The sequence below is a fragment of the Oncorhynchus mykiss genome, chromosome 12, assembly GCF_057628025.1.
Source record: "Oncorhynchus mykiss isolate SJ-2025 chromosome 12, ASM5762802v1, whole genome shotgun sequence".
NCBI lineage: Eukaryota > Metazoa > Chordata > Actinopteri > Salmoniformes > Salmonidae > Oncorhynchus > Oncorhynchus mykiss.
The window spans coordinates 35,672,645-35,697,355 of NC_143033.1; the positions used below are offsets into that span (position 1 = coordinate 35,672,645).

The 24,711-nt window shown below is 44.2% G+C and overlaps 1 protein-coding gene and 2 long non-coding RNA genes across 17 annotated transcripts in view; 1 reads left to right on the top strand and 2 right to left on the bottom strand.

The window, feature by feature from the left end:
• Positions 1-58: 58 nt before the first annotated feature.
• LOC110537503 (uncharacterized) lies at positions 59-1,432 on the bottom strand. The gene is made up of 2 exons (XR_002475639.3): positions 1,236-1,432; positions 59-754 (listed from the first exon to the last, which is right to left on the bottom strand). It is a non-coding gene; the product is annotated as an uncharacterized LOC110537503 (long non-coding RNA).
• A 676-nt stretch (positions 1,433-2,108) lies between these two features.
• LOC110537506 (uncharacterized) lies at positions 2,109-23,952 on the top strand. 2 transcript variants are annotated; one of them, XR_005034953.2, is made up of 6 exons: positions 2,109-2,733; positions 20,205-20,336; positions 20,536-20,607; positions 20,911-20,950; positions 21,616-21,880; positions 22,101-23,952. It is a non-coding gene; the product is annotated as an uncharacterized LOC110537506 (long non-coding RNA). The 2 variants fall into 2 exon arrangements; XR_002475641.3 differs by having other exon boundaries at positions 2,381-2,733; positions 21,674-21,880.
• Positions 22,502-24,711, bottom strand: part of LOC110537504 (flotillin-2a) — a 35,204-nt gene continuing 32,994 nt past the window's right edge. For all 14 annotated transcript variants that reach the window (XM_021623595.3, XM_021623596.3, XM_090192370.1 and 11 more), the window contains one exon: positions 22,502-24,593. In XM_021623595.3, the coding sequence (XP_021479270.1) occupies positions 24,555-24,593 (39 nt within the window). In that variant the 3' untranslated portion in view covers positions 22,502-24,554. The remainder of the gene's footprint in view (positions 24,594-24,711) is intronic.

Sequence of the window (24,711 nt, forward strand, 5' to 3'; positions counted from 1 at the left end):
GGTAACAGTATTCCACCTTTAGAGTAAGATGTACACCCAGACATTGATAGTCATTTGGTTTTGAATTAAAACATTTATTTCACAAGTCAAAAAACACCTTACAATTAAAATATCTAAATCAGTTCTTATACACAATTCTGGTTCTTGGTATTACTAATCTGTTGTAAACAAATGCTCCTTGTTGCAAGGAAGAAAAGTCCACCCGTTTTTAGTTTCCTTTATCGCAACTCCAGATGACATTGAGAAGCAGCAATAGAACCCTTACCATTGCTAAAACTCAGTAATGGTAACGGTTTGATCGCCACCCTCTAGCTTCCAGCAGCGTCTGTCCATCCATTCGTGTGTGTACTACTGTAGCTATTACATTGAGAGGTGTCAATAGAACCCTTACCATTGCTAAAACTCAGTAATGGTAACGGTTTGATCGCCACCCTCTAGCTTCCAACCGCCAGCAGCGTCTGTCCATCCGTTCGTGTGTGTACTACTGTAGCTATGACATTGAGAGGCGTCAATAGAACCCTTACCATTGCTAAAACTCAGTAATGGTAACGGTTTGATCGCCACCCTCTAGCTTCCAACCATCGACAGTGTGTGTGGGTGCTGATAGTGGCTAGAAGGGGGAATGAGACCCTGGATAGTACATCATCTATACTGTAGTGTCACCATAACGAACTTACAGTATATGATGATATCCTGTCCAGGGTACAAGACCAACATACAATGTCCCATGATGACTTCACCTAAATGAATACACCTGTTGGAAAAAAAGAGAATGGATATTACATGTTAAACACACACAAACCAATGTAGAGAAAGCGGTTTGAGTCAATATGTTGTTAACGTGTTAACATTGAGAAGTCAACCACCCTGGGTATGAATAATATGCATGCTATATTCTAGAATTATATTATATTTTCCCAGACATAAAATGCATGCGTGATCCACAGAAATGTAAGGTGTCCAAATCTTTTTGAGGAGTCCTATTACAAGTGCAGGTCCCACATTGCATTATATCGATAGCGTGTACATGCGTTCCTTTGATGCAATTGCTTGTGGTTAACTAAAAAACAACATTTGCAGATCCTCATAATAGAGGACCTTCTCTAAACATCAGCTCTCTCCCCTAATTATCCACCTTCTAATGAAGCACAACCGACAGCGGTAGATGTTTCGTGACTTGGTTAGGTGATCAAAAACGTCTGTAAATATCACAGAATTGGCCTTTAAGTGCTCACCTCCACATCTGTTCTGTCTGCGTTGTCCTCAGTCTCCTCTTGAAGAACAAAGTGTTATTTAAGGGTGTTGATGGTGCTCTTAACACGCTGCTCTGGTTTACAACCACCAGCACATCTCCAACAGCACCAGGTTGTTCACAGACCCCTGACAGCTTGGAATGGTCTCCTTTAAGGCCACCAGCTCATTTACATATGGTGATGACATCACAGCTCTGGTCCCCTTATCTATCATGTTCTGGGTCTGGTCCAGTTTGTCTCTGACCAATGACATGCCCCCACCCCTTCTAATCAGACCCCAAACAGTTTTGCAACAACAGGTGTTTGACATCTCGCCTCGACGCCCCTCCATGCCCCCATACAAAGTAAGTTTTTTGGAAAGAGATACTAGGGCCTTATTTTGGCATGTTTATTTGACCTACACCATATACAGTACATTCGGGAAAGTATTCAGACCCATGACTTTTTACAAATTTTGTTACGTTACAGCCTTATTCTAAAATTGATTTTTTTAAATTCCCCCTCATTAATCTACACACAATACCCCATTATGACAACACAGAAACAGGTTTTTAGAAATGTGTATAAAAACCCCCACCCCGGAAATATCACATTTACATAAATATTCAGACCCTTTACTCAGTACTTTGTTGAAGCACCTTTGGCAGCGATTACAGCCTTGAGTCTTCTTGGGTATGACGCTACAAGCTTTGCACATTTGGGGAGTTTCTCCCACTCTCAAGCTCTGTCAGGATGGATGGGGAGCGTCGCTGCACAGCTATTTTCAGGTCTCCAGAGATGTTGGATTGGGTTCAAGTCCGGGCTCTGCCTGGGCCACTCACATTCAGAGACTTGTTCCGAAGCCACTCCTGTGTTATCTTGGCTGTGTGCTTAGGATCATTGTCCTGTTGGGAGGTGAATCTTCACCCCAGTCTGAGGTCCTGAGCACTCTGGAGCAGGTTATCATCAAGGATCTCTGTACTTCGTTCCGTTCATCTTTCCCTCGATCCTGACTAGTCTCCCAGTCCCTGCCACTGAAAAAATGTAATGTATTAAAAAAACTCCAAGTGGGCTGTCATGTGCCTTTTACTCAGGAGTGGCTTCCGTCTGGCCACTCTACCATAAAGGCATGATTGGTGGAGTGTTGCAGAGATGGTTATCCTTCTGGAAGGCGCTCCCATCTCCACAGAGGAACTCTGGAGCTCTGTCAGTGACCATCAGATTCTTGGTCACCTCCCTGAGAAAGGCCTTTCTCCCCCGATTGCTCAGTTTGGCCGGGAAACCAGCTCTGGCAAGTCTTGGTGGTTCCAAACTTCTTCCATTTAAGAATGATGGAGGCCAATGTGTTCTTGGGGACCTTCAATGCTGCAGAAATGTTTTGGTAACCTTCCCCAGATCTGTGCCTCGACACAATCCTGTCTTGGAGCTCTACGGACAATTCCTTTGACCTCGAGGCTTGGTTTTTGCTCTGACATGCACTGTCAACTGTGGATATAGACAGGTGTGTACCTTTCCAAATCATGTGCAATCAATTGAATTTACCACAGGTGGACTTCAAGTTGTAGAAACATTTCAAGGATGATCAATGGAAACAGGATGCACCTGAGCACAATTTTGGGTTTGAATACTTATGTAAATAAGGTATCTGTTTTTTGTTTTTTATAAATTAGCAAAAATGTATCAACCTGTTTTCGCTTTGTCATTATGTTGTTTTGTGTGTAGATTGAGGGAAACATGAATCCATTTTAGGTTAAGGCTGTAACGTAACAAAATGTGGTAAAAGAGAAGTGGTCTGAATACTTTCCAAATGCACTGTATACACATACAAGTATGTGGACACCCTTCAAAATGGTGAATTTGGCTATTCCAGCCACACTCGTTGCTGACATAAAATGACATAAAATCGAGCACACAGCCATGCAGTCTCCATAGACAAACATTGGATGTAGAATGGCCTTGCTGGCAGGATGCCACCTTTCTAACAAGTCAGTTCGTCAAATTTCTCTCTTCGTCAACTGTAAGTGCTGTTATTATGAAGTGGAAAAATCTAGGAGTAACAACGGCTCACCTGCGAAGTGGTAGGCCACACAAGCTCACAGAACTGGACTGCTGAGTGCTGAAGTGCGCAAAAATCGTCTGTCCCAGCTTGCAAAACTCACTAGCGAGTTCCAAACTGCCTCTGGAAGCAACGTCAGCACAAGAACCTTTTGGTTGGGAGCTTCATGAAATCGGTTTCCATGGCCGAGAGCCGCACTGTCAGGTGCGTGAATGAGGACCCAAAAGCGAATTAACAAACAGAGTTTCTTTAATGATGAACACACGTGGGCTCAGATGGACAGGTAGATTCCGACAGGACAGGACAAGGTTGCAGCAAACACGATGATAGTCTGGTTCAGGCATGAGACACACAAACAAGAATCCGACAAAGACAGGAGCAGAAACAGAGAGAGATATAGGGACCTAATCAGAGGGAAAAAGGGAACAGGTGGGAAAAGGGGTGAATGAAGTAGTCAGAGAAGACAAGGAACAGCTGGGGAAAAGAGGGACAGAAACGGTAACCTAGTACGACCAGCAGAGGGAGACAGGGTGAAAGGAAAGGACAGAAAGACACAACATGACAATACATGACAGTACCCCCCCACTCACCGAGCGCCTCCTGGCGCACTCGAGGAGGAAACCTGGCGGCAACGGAGGAAATCCTCGATCAGCGCACGGTCCAGCACGTCCCGAGAGGGAACCCAACTCCTCTCCTCAGGACCGTACCCCTCCCAATCTACGAGGTACTGGTGACCACGGCCCCGAGGACGCATGTCCAAAATCCTACGGACCCTGTAGATGGGTGCGCCCTCGACAAGGATGGGGGGGGGGGGGGGGAAGACGAGCGGGGGCGCGAAGAACGGGCTTGATACAGGAGACATGGAAGACCGGGTGGACGCGACGAAGGTATCGCGGAAGAAGAAGTCGAACTGCGACAGGATTAATGACCCGAGAAATACGGAACGGACCAATGAACCGCGGGGTCAACTTGCGAGAAGCCGTCTTAAGGGGAAGGTTCTGAGTGGAGAGCCAAACTCTCTGACCGCGACAATATCTAGGACTCTTAGTTCTACGCTTATTAGCAGCCCTCACAGTCTGCGTCCTATAACGGCAAAGTGCAGACCTGACCCTCTTCCAGGTGCGCTCGCAACGTTGGACAAAAGCCTGAGCGGAGGGGACGCTGGACTCGGCGAACTGAGATGAGAACAGCGGAGGCTGGTACCCGAGGCTACTCTGAAAAGGAGATAGCCCGGTCGCAGACGAAGGAAGCGAGTTGTGGGCGTATTCTGCCCAGGGGAGCTGTTCTGACCAAGACGCAGGGTTGCGAAAAGAAAGACTGCGTAAGATGCGACCAATAGTCTGATTGGCCCGTTCTGCTTGACCGTTAGACTGGGGGTGAAAGCCGGAAGAGAGACTGACGGAAGCCCCAATCAAACGGCAAAACTCCCTCCAAAATTGAGACGTGAATTGCGGACCTCTGTCCGAAACGACGTCTGACGGAAGGCCATGAATTCTGAAAACATTCTCGATGATGATTTGTGCCGTCTCTTTAGCAGAAGGAAGCTTAGCAAGGGGAATGAAATGAGCCGCCTTAGAGAACCTATCGACAACCGTAAGAATAACAGTCTTCCCCGCTGACGAAGGCAGTCCGGTGACAAAATCTAAGGCGATGTGAGACCACGGTCGAGAGGGAATGGGAAGCGGCCTGAGACGGCCGGCAGGAGGGGAGTTACCGGACTTAGTCTGCGCGCAGACCGAACAAGCAGCCACGAAACGACGCGTGTCATGCTCCCGGGTGGGCCACCAAAAACGCTGGCGAATGGAAGCAAGCGTACCCCGAACGCCAGGGTGGCCGGCTAACTTGGCAGAGTGAGCCCACTGAAGAACGGCCAGACGAGTAGGAACGGGAACGAAAAGAAGGTTCCTAGGACAAGCGCGCGGCGACGGAGTGTGAGTGAGCGCTTGCTTTACCTGCCTCTCAATTCCCCAGACAGTCAACCCGACAACACGCCCCTCAGGGAGAATCCCCTCGGGGTCAGTGGAGGCTACTGAAGAACTGAAGAGACGAGATAAAGCATCAGGCTTGGTGTTCTTAGAGCCCGGACGATAAGAAATCACGAACTCGAAACGAGCGAAAAACAGCGCCCAACGCGCCTGACGCGCATTAAGTCGTTTGGCAGAACGGATGTACTCAAGGTTCCTATGGTCAGTCCAAACGACAAAAGGAACGGTCGCCCCCTCCAACCACTGTCGCCATTCACCTAGGGCTAACCGGATGGCGAGCAGTTCGCGGTTTCCCACATCATAGTTACGTTCCGACGGCGACAGGCGATGAGAAAAATACGCGCATGGGTGGACCTTGTCGTCAGAGAGGGAGCGCTGAGAAAGAATGGCTCCCACGCCCACCTCTGACGCGTCAACCTCGACAACGAACTGTCTAGAGACGTCAGGTGTAACAAGGATAGGAGCGGATATAAAACGATTCTTGAGGAGATCAAAAGCTCCCTGGGCGGAAACGGACCACTTAAAGCACGTCTTGACAGAAGTAAGGGCTGTAAGAGGAGCTGCCACCTGACCGAAATTGCGGATGAAACGACGATAGAAGTTCGCGAAGCCGAGAAAGCGCTGCAGCTCGACGCGTGACTTAGGGACGGGCCAATCAATGACAGCTTGGACCTTAGCGGGATCCATCTTAATGCCTTCAGCGGAAATAACAGAACCGAGAAATGTGACGGAGGAGGCATGAAAAGAGCACTTCTCAGCCTTCACAAAAAGACAATTCTCTAAAAGGCGCTGGAGGACACGTCGAACGTGCTGAACATGAATCTGGAGTGACGGTGAAAAAATCAGGATATCGTCAAGGTAAACGAAAACAAAGATGTTCAGCATGTCTCTCAGGACATCATTGACTAATGCCTGAAAGACAGCTGGAGCGTTAGCGAGGCCGAAAGGAAGAACCCGGTATTCAAAGTGCCCTAACGGAGTGTTAAACGCCGTCTTCCACTCGTCCCCCTCCCTGATGCGCACGAGATGGTAAGCGTTACGAAGGTCCAACTTAGTGAAAAACCTGGCTCCCTGCAGGATCTCGAAGGCTGAAGATATAAGAGGAAGCGGATAACGATTCTTCACTGTTATGTCATTCAGCCCTCGATAATCTATGCAGGGGCGCAGGGACCCGTCCTTCTTCTTAACAAAAAAAAACCCCGCTCCGGCGGGAGAGGAGGAGGGGACTATGGTACCGGCGGCAAGAGCTACAGACAAATAATCTTCGAGAGCCTTACGTTCGGGAGCCGACAGAGAGTATAGTCTACCCCGGGGGGGAGTGGTTCCCGGAAGGAGATCAATACTACAATCATACGACCGGTGTGGAGGAAGAGAGGTGGCCCTGGACCGACTGAACACCGTGCGCAGATCGTGATATTCCTCCGGCACCCCTGTCAAATCACCAGGCTCCTCCTGTGAAGAAGAGACAGAGGAAACAGGAGGGATAGCAGACATTAAACATTTCACATGACAAGAGACGTTCCAGGAGAGGATAGAATTACTAGACCAATTAATGGAAGGATTATGACAAACTAGCCAGGGATGGCCCAAAACAACAGGTGTAAAAGGTGAACGAAAAATTAAAAAAGAAATGGTTTCGCTATGATTACCAGAAACAGTGAGGGTTAAAGGTAGCGTCTCACGCTGAATCCTGGGGAGAGGACTACCATCCAGGGCGAACAAGGCCGTGGACTCCCTTAACTGTCTGAGAGGAATGTCATGTTCCCGAGCCCAGGTCTCGTCCATAAAACAGCCCTCCGCCCCAGAGTCTATTAAGGCACTGCAGGAAGCTGACGAACCGGTCCAGTGTAGATGGACCGACAAGGTAGTGCAGGATCTTGAAGGAGAGACAGGAGTAGTAGCGCTCACCAGTAGCCCTCCGCTTACTGATGAGCTCTGGCTTTTACTGGACATGAAGTGACAAAATGACCAGCAGAACCGCAATAGAGACAGAGGCGGTTGGTGATTCTCCGTTCCCTCTCCTTAGTCGAGATGCGGATACCTCCCAGCTGCATAGGCTCAGCACCCGAGCCGGCAGAGGAAGATGGTAGTGATGCGGAGAGGGGGGCAACGGAGAACGCGAGCTCCTTTCCACGAGCTCGGTGACGAAGATCAACCCGTCGCTCAATGCGAATAGCGAGTTCAATCAAGGAATCCACGCTGGAAGGAACCTCCCGGGAGAGAATCTCATCCTTTACCTCTGCGCGGAGACCCTCCAGAAAACGAGCGAGCAAAGCCGGCTCGTTCCAGCCACTGGAGGCAGCAAGAGTGCGAAACTCAATAGAGTAGTCTGTTATGGATCGATTACCTTGACATAGGGAAGACAGGGCCCTGGAAGCCTCCTCCCCAAAAACAGATCGATCAAAAACCCGTATCATCTCCTCCTTAAAGTCCTGATACTGGTTAGTACACTCAGCCCTTGCCTCCCAGATTGCCGTGCCCCACTCACGAGCCCGTCCAGTAAGGAGAGATATGACGTAGGCGACACGAGCAGTGCTCCTGGCGTAAGTGTTGGGCTGGAGAGAAAACACAATATCACACTGGGTGAGGAACGAGCGGCATTCAGTGGGCTCCCCAGAGTAACACGGCGGGTTATTGATTCTGGGCTCCGGAGATTCGAAAGCCCAGGAAGTGGCCGGTGGATCGAGGCGGAGATGGTGAACCTGTTCTGTGAGGTTGGAGACTTGGGTGGCCAGGGTCTCAACGGCATGTCGAGCAGCAGACAATTCCTGCTCGTGTCTGCCTAGCATCGCTCCCTGGATCTCGACGGCTGAGTGGAGAGGATCCGAAGTCGCTGGGTCCATTCTTGGTCGGATTCTTCTGTCAGGTGCGTGAATGAGGACCCAAAAGCGAATTAACAAACAGAGTTTCTTTAATGATGAACACACGTGGGCTCAGATGGACAGGTAGATTCCGACAGGACAGGACAAGGTTGCAGCAAACACGATGATAGTCTGGTTCAGGCATGAGACACACAAACAAGAATCCGACAAAGACAGGAGCAGAAACAGAGAGAGATATAGGGACCTAATCAGAGGGAAAAAGGGAACAGGTGGGAAAAGGGGTGAATGAGGTAGTCAGAGAAGACAAGGAACAGCTGGGGAAAAGAGGGACAGAAACGGTAACCTAGTACGACCAGCAGAGGGAGACAGGGTGAAAGGAAAGGACAGAAAGACACAACATGACAATACATGACACGCACACTAGCCTAAGATCATCATGCACAATGCCAAGCGTCGGCTGGAGTGGTGTAAAGTTCGCTGCCATTGGACTCTGGAGCAGTGTAAACGCATTCTCTGGAGTGATGAATCACACTTCACCATCTGGAAGTCTGACTTACAAATCTGGGTTTGGCGGATGCCAGGAGAACACTACAGTGCCTTGCAAAACTATTAATCCACCTTGCCCTTTTTCCTATTTTGTTGCGTTACAACTTGTAATTAAAATGATTTTTAATTTGATTTAATATAATGGACATACACAAAATAGTATAAATAGGAAATAGAAAAAATATCTTGTTTAAAAAATTCCCAAAATATTTTCCTTTTAAAAAGATCTGAAACTTTGAACATCCCACGGAGAACCATTAAATCCATTATTAAACAATGTAAAGAATATGGCACCACAAAAAAACTGCCAAGAGAGGGCTGCCCACCAAAACTCACAGACCAGGCAAGGAGGTTATTATTCAGAGAGGCAACAAAGAGACCAAAGATAACCCTGAAGGAGCTGCAAAGCTCCGTAGCGAAGATTGGAGTATCTGCCCATAGGACCACTTTAAGCCGTACACTCCACAGAGCTGGGCTTTACGGAAGAGTGTCCAGAAAAAAGACACCTCTTTGAAAAATAAAATAAGCAAACACGTTTGGTGTTCACCAAAAGGCAGGTGGGAGACTCCCCAAACATATGAAAGAAGGTACTCTGGTCAGATGAGACTAAAATTTTGCTTTTTGGCCATAAAGGAAAACGCTATTTCTGACGCAAACCTGACACCTCTCATCACCCTGAGAACACCAACACAATGATGTTTTTCATCAGCAGGGACTGGGAAACTGGTCAGAATTTAAGGAATGATAGATGGTGCTAAATACAGGGAAATTATTGAAGGGAAACCTGTTTCAGTCTTCCAGAGATTTGAGACTGGGATGGATGTTCACCGTCCAACAGAACAATGACCCTAAACATACTGCTAAAGCAACACTTGAGTGGTTTAAGGAAATACATTTAAATGTCTTGGAATGGCCAAGTCAAAGCCCAGACCTCAATCCAATTGAGAATCTGTGGTATGACTTAAAGATTGCTGTACTCCAGCAGAACCCATCCAACTTGAAGGAGCTGGAGCAGTTTTGCCTTGAAGAATGGGCAAACATCCTAGTGGCTAGATGTACCAAGCTTATAGAGACATACCCCAAGAGACTTGCAGCTGAAATTGCTGCAAAAGGTGGCTCTACAAAGTATTGACTTTGGGGGGTGAATAGTTATGCACGCTCAAGTTTCCCGTTCTTTTGTCTTATTTCTTGTTTGTTTCACCCCAAAAATATTTTGTGTCTTCAAAGTGGTAGGCATGTTAGGTAAATGAAATGATACAATCCCCCCACCCAAATATATTTTAATTCCAGGTTGTAAGGCAACAAAATAGCAACAACTGTAAAGTTTGGTGGAGGGGGAATAATGGTCTGGAGCTGCTTTTCATGGTTCGGGCTAGGTCCCTTAGTTCCAGCGAAGGGAAATATTAACGCTACAGCATACAATGACATTCTAGACGATTCTGTGGTTTCCAACTTTGTGGCAACAGTTTGGGGAAGGCCCTTTCCTGTTTCAGCATGACAATGCCCCCTTGCACAAAGCGAGGTCCATAAAGAAATGGTTTGTCGAGATCGGTGTGGCCTTGACTGGCCTGCACAGAGCCCTGACCTCAACCCCATCAAAAACCTTTCGGATGAATCGGAATGCCAACTGCGAGCCTGGCCCAACATCAGTGCCCGACCTCACTAAAGCTTGTGTCTGAATGGAAGCAAGTACCCGCAGCAATGTTCCAACATCTAGTGGAAAGCCTTCCCAGAAGAGTGGAGACTGTTATAGCAGCAAAGGGGGAGTGACCAACTCCATATTAATGGCCATGATTTTGGAATGAGATGTTTGACGAACAGGTGTCCACATACTTTTGGTCATGTAGTGTATCTTTCCACCATCGCATTTTAAGAGGTGTTTTGTTTTACATCTTGTCTAATTATTTTCAAACATGACGTGAACTTAACTGGTTATTGAAGTAACTGAATAATTTAACATTATGACTTGAAGAGAACCACCTAAGAAACAGACAACTGAGATGATTCCTCTTGAAACTTTCAAAAATGTGTTGCAACAGCACATCCATACAGTTTTTCCCTACCACACAGACTTTATAGTTCATGCCATGGAAATGCAATCAACTGTGGCTTAGATCTTGACTACAAAGGAAAGGGTACCCAAGCATCAGCAGCTCATTTCAACTGAATATGATGCAATGACTCTTCTTGATGTAGATGCTTGTGGTTTGAATCATCCACATATGAAATATAACTGCAACCATCTTCCAGGAGCTTTCATTGTGGGTGGCATTATATGGCACCATATTTGTATAATATTTCAACAAAATTAAATGTATGGATGATGCACGTGGGAGGAGTCAGGTGACACGGTTTAGGGTGAGGGCTGGGTGAGGGTGACAACTTTGCCCAGTCACAGTGGAGACTGACTCTCCAGTTTGGGTGCGGACCAAGGGTGTTTGATTGGTCGGGTTGAGCCTAAAGATAAAGACGTTAGCAGGCCTATCTGGGCGGCACCAGACTATGGGCTAGGGAAATAGATTTCCGTGAATTTTACATCGCATTATTTTCTGTGGCCAGGCAGACATGAATGAGCACGAGGACATGCATTTATTTGAGTGTTGAATGATTTTTACAAAATGTAGTAATACACATTGCTTTACTCTGTAGGGATTGTTTGACATTTCACATGTGATAAGTGAAATTAAATTAGCTATTAACACAATTAATTATCAGATGCAAGTATTGGAAAAATAAAAAATGACCTAAAATATCCCCAAAAGAAAATGATCATGCAGGTCTCTTGGGTAATAAGCCTGATGCAGTGAATTTTGTAGTGTAGTAACTTGAAGGAAAGTAAGTTGCTATTTATATACATTTATAGAACTGTTCTGTAATGTTCTGTTTTACCTCTGCATAACATGAGTCTCCAGTCCATATATGTTCTTTGAGGGCACTGTATCTTCTTATGCTGGGATAAGATATTTGTAAGCTCTATGAAATGTGCATTTAATATGTAGAATGACATATCCATTCCTAATTATCATCAGGGAAGCTACTCTGAAAAGATAGTTAACCAAGCTACCAAATACTTCACACTGAAAGTATTCTTCTTACTGGTAGCTTATCTAAAAAGGTACTTTGAAAAAGTATACTGAACAAAATTATAACGCAACATGCAAACGTTTTAACAATTTTACTGAGTTACAGTTCATATAAGGAAATCAGTTAATTGAAATAAATTAATCAGGCCCTAATCTATGGATTTCACATGACTGGGCAGGGGCGCAGCCATGGGTGGGCCTGGGAGGGCATAGGCTCACCCACTGGGGAGCCAGGCCCACCCAATCAGAATGAGTTCTTCCCCACAAATGGGCTTTGCTGAATGTGTAAGTTGTCACTCTAAACCAGGGGTAGGCAACTAGATTCAGCTTTCTTTTTTTCGGTGAGGATGGTTTGGAACATCTTTTTGTACACTTCAAATTGACCATGTCACTCTGTATAAAGATAGGCGACAAGCGAGGAATACGAAATAGGGTTTTTTATTTTCTCCACCAAAACAAAAGAGCGAGGTGTAAACCTCTAAATAATACAAGGGACGAGACCTGTAAAACAACTGCAGAATAACACGTAGCATGGAAACCGATGACAACAGCACAGGTGCTCACAAGACCAACGGACATGGTAACAATAACCAACAAGGACAATGGGGAACAGAGGGCATATATACACAGGTGGAATGGGAGCCAGGTGTGCGTAATTAGACAAGACAGTCCAGGGTTGATGGTAATGAATCTAGTTCAGTGACGTCTAGAAGGCCGGTGACGTAGACCTCAGAAGCTGGTGAACGGAATGAGCAGCAGCACCAAGGGGATCCGTGACAGACCACAATAAGAGATTATTTTCAATTACAATCATTTCATACCTTGATTACATTGAGAATTTTTTAAAACTTATTCTTAGGAATACAGATTTCCTAAATTAAATTCATTTTTAGCTGAATTTCTGGTGATTTTACCGTCTTTTTTTAACCTAACCCCATTTAAACACAAAAACATCCTATGGCGTTCTGCATTAGCATCGAACAGCCCCCGTGATATGCAGCTGTTTAGGGAAGCTAGAAACCATTATACACAGGCAGTTAGAAAAGCCAAGGCTAGCTTTTTCAAGCAGAAATTTGCTTCCTGCAACACTAACTCAAAAAAATTCTGGGACACTGTAAAGTCCATGGAGAATAAGAACACCTCTTCCCAGCTGCCCACTGCACTGAAGATAGGAAACACTGTCACCACTGATAAATCCACTATAATTGAGAATTTCAATAAGCATTTTTCTACGGCTGGCCATGCTTTCCACCTGGCTACTCCTACCCCGGTCAACAGCACTGCACCCCCCACAGCAACTCGCCCAAGCCTTCCCCATTTCTCCTTCTCCCAAATCCAGTCAGCTGATGTTCTGAAAGAGCTGCAAAATCTGAACCCCTACAAATCAGCCGGGCTAGACAATCTGGACCCTTTCGTTCTAAAATTATATGCCGAAATGGTTGCCCCCCTATTACTAGCCTGTTCAACCTCTCTTTCGTGTCGTCTGAGATTCCCAAAGATTGGAAAGCAGCTGCGGTCATCCCCCTCTTCAAAGGGGGGGACACTCTTGACCCAAACTGCTACAGACCTATATCTATCCAACCCTGCCTTTCTAAGGTCTTCGAAAGCCAAGTCAACAAACAGATTACCGACCATTTCGAATCTCACCAAACCTTCTCTGCTATGCAATCTGGTTTCAGAGCTGGTCATGGGTGCACCTCAGCCACGCTCAAGGTCCTAAACGATATCTTAACCGCCATCGATAAGAAACATTACTGTGCAGCCGTATTCATTGATCTGGCTAAGGCTTTCGACTCTGTCAATCACCACATCCTCATCGGCAGACTCGACAGCCTTGGTTTCTCAAATGATTGCCTTGCCTGGTTCACCAACTACTTCTCTGATAGAGTTCAGTGTGTCAAATCGGAGGGTCTACTGTCCAGACCTCTGGCAGTCTCTATGGGGGTGCCACAGGGTTCAATTATTGGACCGACTCTCTTCTCTGTATACATCAATGATGTCGCTCTTGCTGCTGGTGAGTCTCTGATCCACCTCTACACAGACGACACCATTCTGTATACATCTGGCCCTTCTTTGGACACTGTGTTAACAACCCTCCAGGCAAGCTTCAATGCCATACAACTCTCCTTCCATGGCCTCCAATTGCTCTTAAATACAAGTAAAACTAACTGCATGCTCTTCAACCGATCGCTGCCTGCACCTGCCCGCCTGTCCAACATCACTACTCTGGACGGCTCTGACTTAGAATACGTGGACAACTACAAATACCTAGGTGTCTGGTTAGACTATAAACTCTCCTTCCAGACCCACATCAAACATCTCCAATCCAAAGTTAAATCTAGAATTGGCTTCCTATTTCGCAACAAAGCATCCTTCACTCATGCTGCCAAACATACCCTTGTAAAACTGACCATCCTACCAATCCTCGACTTCGGCAATGTCATTTACAAAATAGCCTCCAACACCCTACTCAACAAATTGGATGCAGTCTATCACAGTGCAATCCGTTTTGTCACCAAAGCCCCATATACTACCGACCATTGCGACCTGTACGCTCTCGTTAGCTGGCCCTCGCTTCATACTCGTCGCCAAACCCACTGGCTCCATGTCATCTACAAGACCCTGCTAGGTAAAGTCCCCCCTTATCTCAGCTCGCTGGTCACCATAGCATCACCCACCTGTAGCACGCGCTCCAACAGGTATATCTCTCTGGTCACCCCCAAAAACAATTATTTCTTTGGCCGCCTCTCCTTCCAGTTCTCTGCTGCCAATGACTGGAACGAACTACAAAAATCTATGAAACTGGAAACACTTATCTCCCTCACTAGCTTTAAGCACCAACTGTCAGAGCAGCTCACAGATTACTGCACCTGTACATAACCCACCTATAATTTAGCTCAAACAACCTCTTTCCCTACTGTATTTATTTTATTTATTTATTTATTTTGCTCCTTTGCACCCCATTATTTTTATTTCTACTTTGCACATTCTTCCACTGCAAATCTACCATTCCAGTGTTTTACTTGCTATATTGTATTTACTTTGCCACCATGGCCTTTTTGCCTTTACCTCCCTTATCTCACCTCATTTGCTCACATCGTATATAGACTTGTTTATACTGTATTATTGACTGTATGTTTGTTTTACTCCATGTGTAACTCTGTGTCGTTGTATGTGTCGAACTGCTTTGCTTTATCTTGGCCAGGTCGCAATTGTAGATGAGAACTTGTTCTCAACTTGCCTACCTGGTTAAATAAAGGTGAAATAAAATAAATAAATAAAAATGAATTTGAATGATTCTTTAATTTCCTCTCAGGTCTACAGTACCTTAGGCAAACTGCATTTCCTAACATTTTGGAGGGATATTGCACATGCTTGTCTGGGTAGATGAACAGACAATCGTGTATAGACTTGTTTATACTGTATTATTGTTTGTTTTACTCCATGTGTAACTCTGTGTCGTTGTATGTTGTCGAACTGCTTTGCTTTATCTTGGCCAGGTCGCAATTGTAAATGAGAACTTGTTCTCAACTTGCCTACCTGGTTAAATAAAGGTGAAATAACTAAATACATAAATAAAATAAACACACAATTTTTTGGGGGGGGGAGGGGGCAAAAAACACTTGCGGACTGGTTTTGGCTCGCAGGCCGCTTGTTGCCGACCCCTGCTCTAAACACATCTCTGCATTGACACTCCCCTGTCTTCTTTGCTTTTAATAAAATAACACAGGACTTGTTATAATTGGCAGGTGAACCTGCCCAGGTGATTAGCGCAGTAGCGGTGCGTGGGTAAAATCACTGGGGAAGTCAAGCCCCCCCCCCCCCCCCTAAAAAAAACATATGTGTTGTGATAATTGCGTTGTTTGCTCTATAACCTGTTAATTCATAATCCTTGCGACCTTGATATATAGGCCTAAAGGCCGAGACAATAAGACAGTGGCAGTATAAATTCAACCACACCTTTGTTTTATCATAAAACCGCATAGCAACTTCTGTTCAGTAAAGTCCAAAGAGCATATTGCATGTACAGTAAGACAGTTACATGACCTACAGCATGGTCAAGCAACTTAATGCAACATTTTCGAACCACTAAACTATTGATTTAGAACCACAGAGAGTTACCGCAAGTCGCAAAGAAAACAGGAGCTGCTTCCACTATTCCAGCACCATTTCAACTTCACCATCAAGTCACCTTTGCTTAGTCTAATACAGTGACAACTAAACGATACCAAAAACTATTTAGTCCAGTCAATGTAAGCTAAATATGATGGCCCTTTCCATGGATCTGATTTTGTGTGTGTGTGTGTGTGTGTGTGTGTGTGTGTGTGTGTGTGTGTGTGTGTGTGTGTGTGTGTGTGTGTGTGTGTGTGTGTGTGTGTGTGTGTGTGTGTGTGTGTGTGTGTGTGTGTGTGTGTGTGTGTGTGTGTGTGTGTGTGTGTGTGTGTGTGTGTATAAGTATAAAAACATGTTGACTCACTGTATTTGTAGAAAAACGCCAATGCTATCCTCATCTCTTTCATGTTGACAAAATGGTCTATCACTGTGTCATACAGTACACAGTTGATTTTTTGTTGTCCTAGGCTACCTGGCTAAAATGCTTGCTTGCTAGCTTAACTTCCATTTATGGGCTATGTTCGCTAGTTAACATTAGCCTTTTCGCTACATATTGAACTTCCATCCTCTCAGGCCAGGGGCACAATGTATGAATTAATGGTTGGATCAGAATCGCGTTATAATCATTGGCCAGTACGGAGAATTAAGTAAAACCACAAATCCAAATCTCCATCCATGGCTAATTTAGCAAAGGGACAATTTTGCTAGCTGGCTAGCTAGCCACCGCAGGACAACAACACAATGAGATGCAAAAATGTACGTTCTGTCAATGATGTGTGCTCTCAATGGGATTTGATAGGAGTGATGCCAAATCCAAGCTGGCTTCCCTTGACACTTTTTTTTGGTGCACCAATACCATTCACAGTTGAGCTCACTCAGTTTAGCTCAATGCTGATTGGCTAATTATTTATATCCTTTTTGTCAAGGAGGCCAGATGCTCGCTGGCTTCTCATTTGCCTTCAATGTTACAGGCGGCAACAATGTCATACTCGTTTGGACCAGACAGCATCAGATAGATGGCCTACACATAGAGAGACAGAGGGGCGCTGTTTTGTTCGGATGCTTTCTCCTGTGAGATACATTCAGTATCTTGCAAATTGAAAGGGAAAGGGAAAGGGGGATACCTAGTCAGTTGTACAACTGAATGAGTTCAACTGAAATGTGTCTTCCGCATTAACCCAACCCCTCTGAATCAGAGAGGTGCGGGGGGCTGCCATAATCGATATCCACGTCTTAGGTGCCCGGGAACAGTGGGTTAACTGCCTTGCTCAGGGCAAAGGACAATTATGAAACGCAGAGAGATTAAATATTATTTATTTATTTTTTGTCAATTTTTTGGGGAAGCCTGGCTTCCCACACCACAGGATTAGCACCTTGCCAGGGAGTTGGGGGTTTTGAAGTTGGGGAACCCCAATGTCACTGACTATACAGAACACACCCCCCACCCTGCTCCCCTCTTTTCACACACTAACATTTAGGCTACTCTAAACTGAAAGATCAAAGTGAGGTTCCGATTGATGTCCCAACACCTCACACACCTCTGTCTTGTCTTCCATATGGGAGGGAAAAGTATAGGGGATTGCTGTCTGCCAAAAGACAAAAGGCCTCCTGTGGGGATGGGGGCTGGGATTAAAAAGAAAAATAAATTAAATAAAATATAGGACAAAACACACATCACGACAAGAGAAACAACACTACATAAAGAGAGACCTAAGACAACAACATAGCATCGCAGCAACACATGACAACACAGCATGGTAGCAACACAACATGACAACAACATGGTAGCAACACAAAATGGCAGCAGCACAACATGGTAGCAGCACAAAAAAGGGTACAAACATTATTGGGTACAGACAACAGCACAAAGGGTAAGAATGTAGAGACAACAATACATCATGTGACGCAGCCACAACTGTCAGTAAGAGTGTCCATGATTGAGTCTTTGAATGAAGTTAAAACTGTCCAGTTTGAGTGTTTGTTGCAGCTCATTCCAGACGCTAGCTGCAGCGAACTGAAAAGATGAGCGACCCAAGGATGTGTGTGCTTTGGGATCTTTAACAGAATGTGACTGGCAGAATGGGTGTTGTATGTGGAGGATGAGGGCTGCAGTAGATTTCTCAGATAGGGGTGAGTGAGGCCTAAGAGGGGTTTTATAAATAAGCATCAACCAGTGGGTCTTGCGAGGGGTATACAGAGATGACCAGTTTACAGAAGAGTATAGAGTGCAGTGATGTGTCCTATAAGGAGCATTGGTTGCAAATCTGATGGCCGAATTATAAAGAACATCTAGCCGCTCGAGAGCACCGTTATCTGCCGATCTATAAATTACGTCTCTGTAATCCAGCATGGTCATCTGAATCAGGGTTAGTTTGGCAGCTGGGGTGAAAGAGGAGTGATTACGATAGAGGAAACCAAGTTTAGATTTAACTTTAGCCTGCAGCTTTGATATGTGCTGAGAGAAGGACAGTGTACCGTTTAGCCATACTCCCAAGTACTCGTATGAGGTGACTACTTCAAGCTCTAAACCCTCAGAGGTAGTAATCATACCTGTGGGAAGAGGGCCATTCTTCTTACCAAACCACATGACCTTTGTTTTGGAGGTGTTGAGATGAAGGTTAAAGACAGAGAAAGCTTGTTGGACACTAAGAAAGCTTTGTTGTGGAGCATTTAACCCAACATCCAGCTTAGTATAAGACTGCATCTGCATATAAATTGATGAGAGAGCTTCCTACTACCTGAGCTATGTTGTTGATGTAAATTGAGAAGAGCGCGTGGCCTAGGATCGAGCCTTGGGGTACACCCTTGGTGACAGGCAATGGCTGAGACAGCATATGTTCTGACTTTATACACTGCACTCTTTGAGAGAGGTAGTTAGCAAATCAGGCCAAAGACTCCTCAGAGACACCAATACACCTTAGCCGGCCCACAATAATGGAATGGTTTATCGTATCAAATGCTTTGGCCAAGTCAATAAAAATAGCAGCACCACATTGCATAGAATCAAGGGCAATGGTGACATCATTGAGGACCTTTAAGGTTGCAGTGACACATCCATAACCTCAGCGGAAACCAGAATGCATAACATTGAGAATACTATAGACATCAAGAAAGCCAGTCAGTTGATTATTGACAAGTTTTTCCAACACTTTTGATAAACAGGGCAAAATAGAAATAGGCCTATAACAGCTAGGATCAGCTTGATCTCTGCCTTTAAATAAAGGATGGACTGTGACCCAGATGGTTTTTTGGGGTCAAGTTTAGCACCTCAGACTCAGTGACCGCCTGCAGGGAGAAACTTTATAGGGTAAAAAAGAGCGAGGAGCATCGGGGCTACTAGTCGCATTAGAAGGGGTGCGAGATGAGGAAATGTTGAACAGGCAAGAAGGCATGGCTGAGTCAAATGGGAATCCTGACTTAATGAAGTGATGATTAAAAAGCTACGCCATGTGCTTCTTGTCAGTAACAACCACCTCATCAACTTTAAGGGACACGGGCAGCTGTGAGGAGGAGGGTTTATTCTCCAGGTATTTAACCATTTTCCAGAACTGCTCCTTAAAGTAATTAACTTTGGCCTTCCGGATAGGCTGAGTGCACTTATTTCTCATTTGCCTCTATGAGAGCCAGTCAGCCTGAGTATGCGTGTGCCAAGCCTTTTGCCAAATGCAATTCTTGAGGTGGAGTAACTCTGCAAGATCACGGTCGAACCAGGGGCTGAACCTGTTTTTAATTCTCATTTTATTTATTGGGGCATGTTTGTTCTTAAGGATCCGCCCATTTTTTTCAATTTTTGCCTAAAATGATATACCCAAATCTAACTGCCTGTAGCTCTGGCCCTGAAGCAAGGATATGCATATTCTTGAAGGATATGCATATTCTTGGTACCATTTGAAAGGAAACACTTAAGTTTGTGGAAATGTGAAAGGGATGTAGGAGAATATAACACAATAGATCTGGTAAAAGATAATACAAAGAAAAAACAACAGTTATTTTGTATTTTTTTGTACCATCATCTTTGAAACGCAAGAGAAAGGCCATCACTATGGCTCAGACGTGCCAGCAAATACATGGACAGTTAGCTAAAAAGTGCAATTAAAGGAACAGTAAACTAAGTGTGATTAAAAGACTATGAAAAATGATTGCTTTTTCTACACTGCTAGCACAGGAGGTTGGTCGCACGTTAATTGGGGAGAAGGTGCTCATGGTAATGGCTGGAGTGGAATAAGAGGAATGATATCAAATACATCAAACACATGGTTTCCATGTTTGATGCCATTCCATTTGCTCTGTTCCAGCCATTATTAAGAGCCGCTCTTCCCTCAGCAGCCTCCACTGAATACGAGTAACAGGTATCATATGTTTTGCAGGTGGTTCTCCACTCCATGCATAAGTACCAGCCCCGCCTGCACATTGTCCTGTCTCCAGACCCCCACAGCCCCCTGCGCTTCACCTTCCCTGAGGCAGCCTTCATCGCTGTCACTGCCTACCAGAACTCAGAGGTAAGGCCACGACACCTTTAGCATCTCACAGGAGATACTGGAACAACTGTATTCTGATTGTGTTGATGAGAGTGCCCTCTGGAGGGTGAATATGGACAGTGCATGTACAATCTGGGAAGTCAAATGCTTCCGCTACAAAAGAGCATAATAAGAGATGTGTAAAACCATAATTAATGAGGCGTGCTAATTTACCCAACAGATAACAAAACTCAAGATAGACAACAACCCCCTTTGCAAAAGGCTTTTGTGACAACGGGCTGAACAGAAAAAAGTGAGAGACCTTCAGATAGCCTTCTAGTAGCTTGAAACATGAACAGCAACTCTCACTTGAAAGTGATGCAATAATGACTCAGAATAACATCATCATATTTGTTGGTCAATCATCTATTCACCAATATGTTCCTCTTGGTAAACCTGTTAGCGCAGTGGGAAATATGATGATTGTGCAGAATTGAAATGGTACTTAGATGACTCACTGATCAATTAAGTGCCATGTTCTTTCACTCTTTACTGGTACACATCACTATCATGTTACTAAGAAACTTTGAATAATGTGAATTCTTTCTCTCTGTAGGTTCAGAGAAAAGGAAGGACAGAGCTCTGACAAACTAAATGTAAGAACGCCTGACGGAATCAAAACCTTCAAATGGTAGTCACATAGGCCTACAGAATTTATCATGTTTGAAACATCTGTAAGGGAAATTGTAAACATTACACCTAATTTCTAAATGAGGGATTTCTGTTTTATACAATGAAAAGTCTAGCCATGATAGTCAAGCCAGCTGTCTATTGATCTTGCCAGACATGGAAAAGAACTGCTCACGAAAATAGCCAGCAGGTGTCATTATTTCCCTTTGAGACAATCCACTAGTAGGCTATGTACAGTACGTAGTCATTGTTCTGTAACTATCCTCTAAAGTTTATATCAGATCATTTTAAAGAGTTGGTCAAAGTGAAAGGTGAAGGAATTTCCATGCGTAATCTCTGTTCTAGCATTCTGGGCCTGTATTCATAAAGTAAAATCAAAATCAAATCAAGTTGTATTCAGTGCATGTGACATACAATAGGTGAACATGCTTACTGTGAAATGCTCACAAGTCCTTAACCATCAATGCAAGTTTTAAAAAAGTAAGAAAAATTTGCTGTTGGAGTGCTGATCTAGGATCCATGTAGTCATATTCATTGTTATCTAAAAGTTAAACTGATCCTAGATCAATACCCCTTCTCTGAGACACTTTATGAATACAGGCCCTCTTCTGTCCTGTCCTTATTGTCTCAGTAAGATCCAGACCAGTGGAGTCAAATGATGAGGTTGATGTTACCGTCTCCTGCTCTAGCTCAGTGGATTCCCATGGTGCAGTAGGATACAGGACTGATGACATCACATCTCTCTCTGCTGTCCCTGACCCATTCATCTCTGCCTTCATGAACTGGGGAGATGCAGCTGCAACCCTGCCCTGTGGCCAAGAGTGATGGAGGGTCCCGGACCAAAGGACCCACAACAACCACAAACACAACACACTTCGTACCTGGGCCTATGACCGGTAGGGTGATGATTGTTAGTTGCAGAAACGTCAATTTTTTTTCAATCTTAAAAGTGTATTACATCGTCAGCTTTTAATAGTGAACGAGAATCATAAGTATTCTTCTTATCAATCCAGTATTTTCATAGGATGTTGATTTGTTAATGATTATGATAATAGTTTGTACTTATGATGAATAAACTAGGCTAATATTCTGAAACGGTACACTGTTCTATTTCAGCCCTGGGCAGCATAAGGAGGCCAGGATACTGGTTTACAAAATGTTGCCTCTCCTCTCTTCCTCACACACCCTCCACTGGGCCAGACTCAGTTGGCTTCAGGAGGCCCCTGGCACAGAGCAGCAGACCAGTGGGGCCTCACCCACCTCACCACAGAAGACCTGGTGCCACACCTCTCCCACAGCCACACAGCAGACCACTACCAGGTGCACCAGAAACAACCCCAGCAGGCTGAGTACCCCAGCAGGCTGAGTACCCCTGTTAACATTAGCCCATCCGTTAGTGTCTGTATCGTCATGCCAGAAGAGTTGGCTACATCCACTACAGCACTACACGGTATGGAAGGAGGATAATGTAACAGGCCACTGGTAACAAATTCTCTGAAAGAATACTGAGAAAACTGTATGAGGCAGACATTTATTATAGGGCAGCACATAATACTTTGCCACAGAGTCGAGGATATGAGTGTGATGTTCACATGCTGAAATATCCATGCTAGACCAGTTTTCCAGTATTATTTAACAGTCTAGAAAATGGACGAATTCACACAAACATTTGAGTCTGAATAGATACATTTCAATAATGGGTGATCAATCTAAACATGTTTCATTACAGATACTCTATAGATAAAGATACAAGTTAAAAGGCATACAATGTTTGGTCTTCCACCTACATTCTAGATCCGAAAGGTATATTTTCTGATCTGAAAGTTGCTTCTACCTTGCTGAAATTACACCATCCATTCATAGTAATACATGAGACATTTTTGAAAGAGCATTGACACAAAAATTAGATGCCAAAAAAGAACATACAACGGGAGTTTTTCAGCTGAACAAAAACACAATTTGACCAGGGAAAGCCATCAGTATGTCCAGATGGAAATGTTGATGTGTTCTGACTTTATATAATTCAAATCAGCCATTTCATGAAACACAATACAGGTTCCCATCTACATTTACAGTACTGTATCACACTGTTTATCAATCAAATTTTACAGTCTAGTCTACTACTATGTAAATCTTACAAACTGAGATTATAATAAAATAAATACAGTATTCTTTTGGTGATCAGTAGGGATTAGATAATGACATTTCTCCCCCATACCAGAGATATACCACAGTTGGCAGCAGGTTGACATTACTGTAAAAAAATGACATATTAGAAAAAATGATGCTGAGGTCACGGATTCAGAAAGTGGTTAGATTTCCCCTAAAACAAGTTTTCATAAAATGAAGCCAACATAAAATGAACTCCACAACAAGACAGTCCAACTCAAATGTGTGGCAAAACAAACTGAAATGTATTCTTGTGTTTGAAGCACATTGGGTAAGGAATGTGAAGAAAGCTGATACATGATTGGATGGTCAACAGGTCGTGGCAGCATTGCATTCCTAGAAAAAGATCATAGGCAGCAAGCACCATGTAAAAACGTTAAAGTAATTAGTCAGGTAAACTGTAGTTAAGTTACATAATAGTTTATAAAGAATTTAACAGAATGTAACCAAAAGATGATATAACACAACATTGGCTACCCTAAGAGACTGAAATGCATATCATGCCATATGATGTCTCAATAGTTGGAAAGAACAAGTATTAAAGCTTAGATTGATTGAGGTAATCCAGATGATCAGGAAAGCTAGCAGGACTCCTGGGTCTCTATATTAAGGCTAACTTTGACAGTATATGGCTTCATACAGACTTGTAGATCCATGCACATGTGTTAATGTCTATGTTTTCTGTGTGTTGTCTACCTAAGAATGCACACCTCTCCCATACCTAAGATGAAGAATGAAATGAAAGATTCTACTGCAGAACAAGATAGAATGCCAATGTTTCTGTTTTCAAGGCAGATGGCACGAGGATGGGGAGGACAATATTTCTACATCTCTCATTGAGATGGTAAATGGAGGTTTACTGTAGTATCACTACACTATAGAATTGCCAAACCATTACTTTTCCAGAGGTTTAGCCACTTGGTTGGTAACCAGGCACTGACTGCACATTAGAATGAAAAAAGTAACATTTGAGACGAAATATCTGAAATACTTTCCATAACTATACAAAACCACAGGCACATCCAAAGCATTTTGTAACACAATGAACAAAAGAATAACAATGAAGACACAAGGTGAAGACCTGGCGAGACCTTTAAGACCAGAATAAGGCCTGCACAGAACAACCATGATGAATGTCCCTTTTCTACAATGTAGACAAGTGTTAGTACAACAGAATGGGGTAACTACAAAAAATACTAACATGTTTAACAAAAAAGCAGTGGTACATACAGATGATCTGGCCCTATAGAGCTAAGGCACCAGGGATTTAGGAAAATGAAAACATCTAGACTCTTGTAGTAAAAAAAAAACTATACTTGTTTTCAAGTGTTTCTAGGTGAAGGCAGTTGATTTAAAGAGTGCATAAAGAAATGTACTGAGTCAAGGTGCACAAGATTGTTTTTATGCTTGAGGGTTGATCATCTTCTGAAGCAAAGGGATCTGTGAGATGATAAGAGAGAGACTGGGTTAGCTGCAGGCTTAGCTAGAACAATGTAGAGCCCTTTGACGTAGTCACAATCAACAAGAGTTGGCCCATTGCCATCACCTGGATATCTGC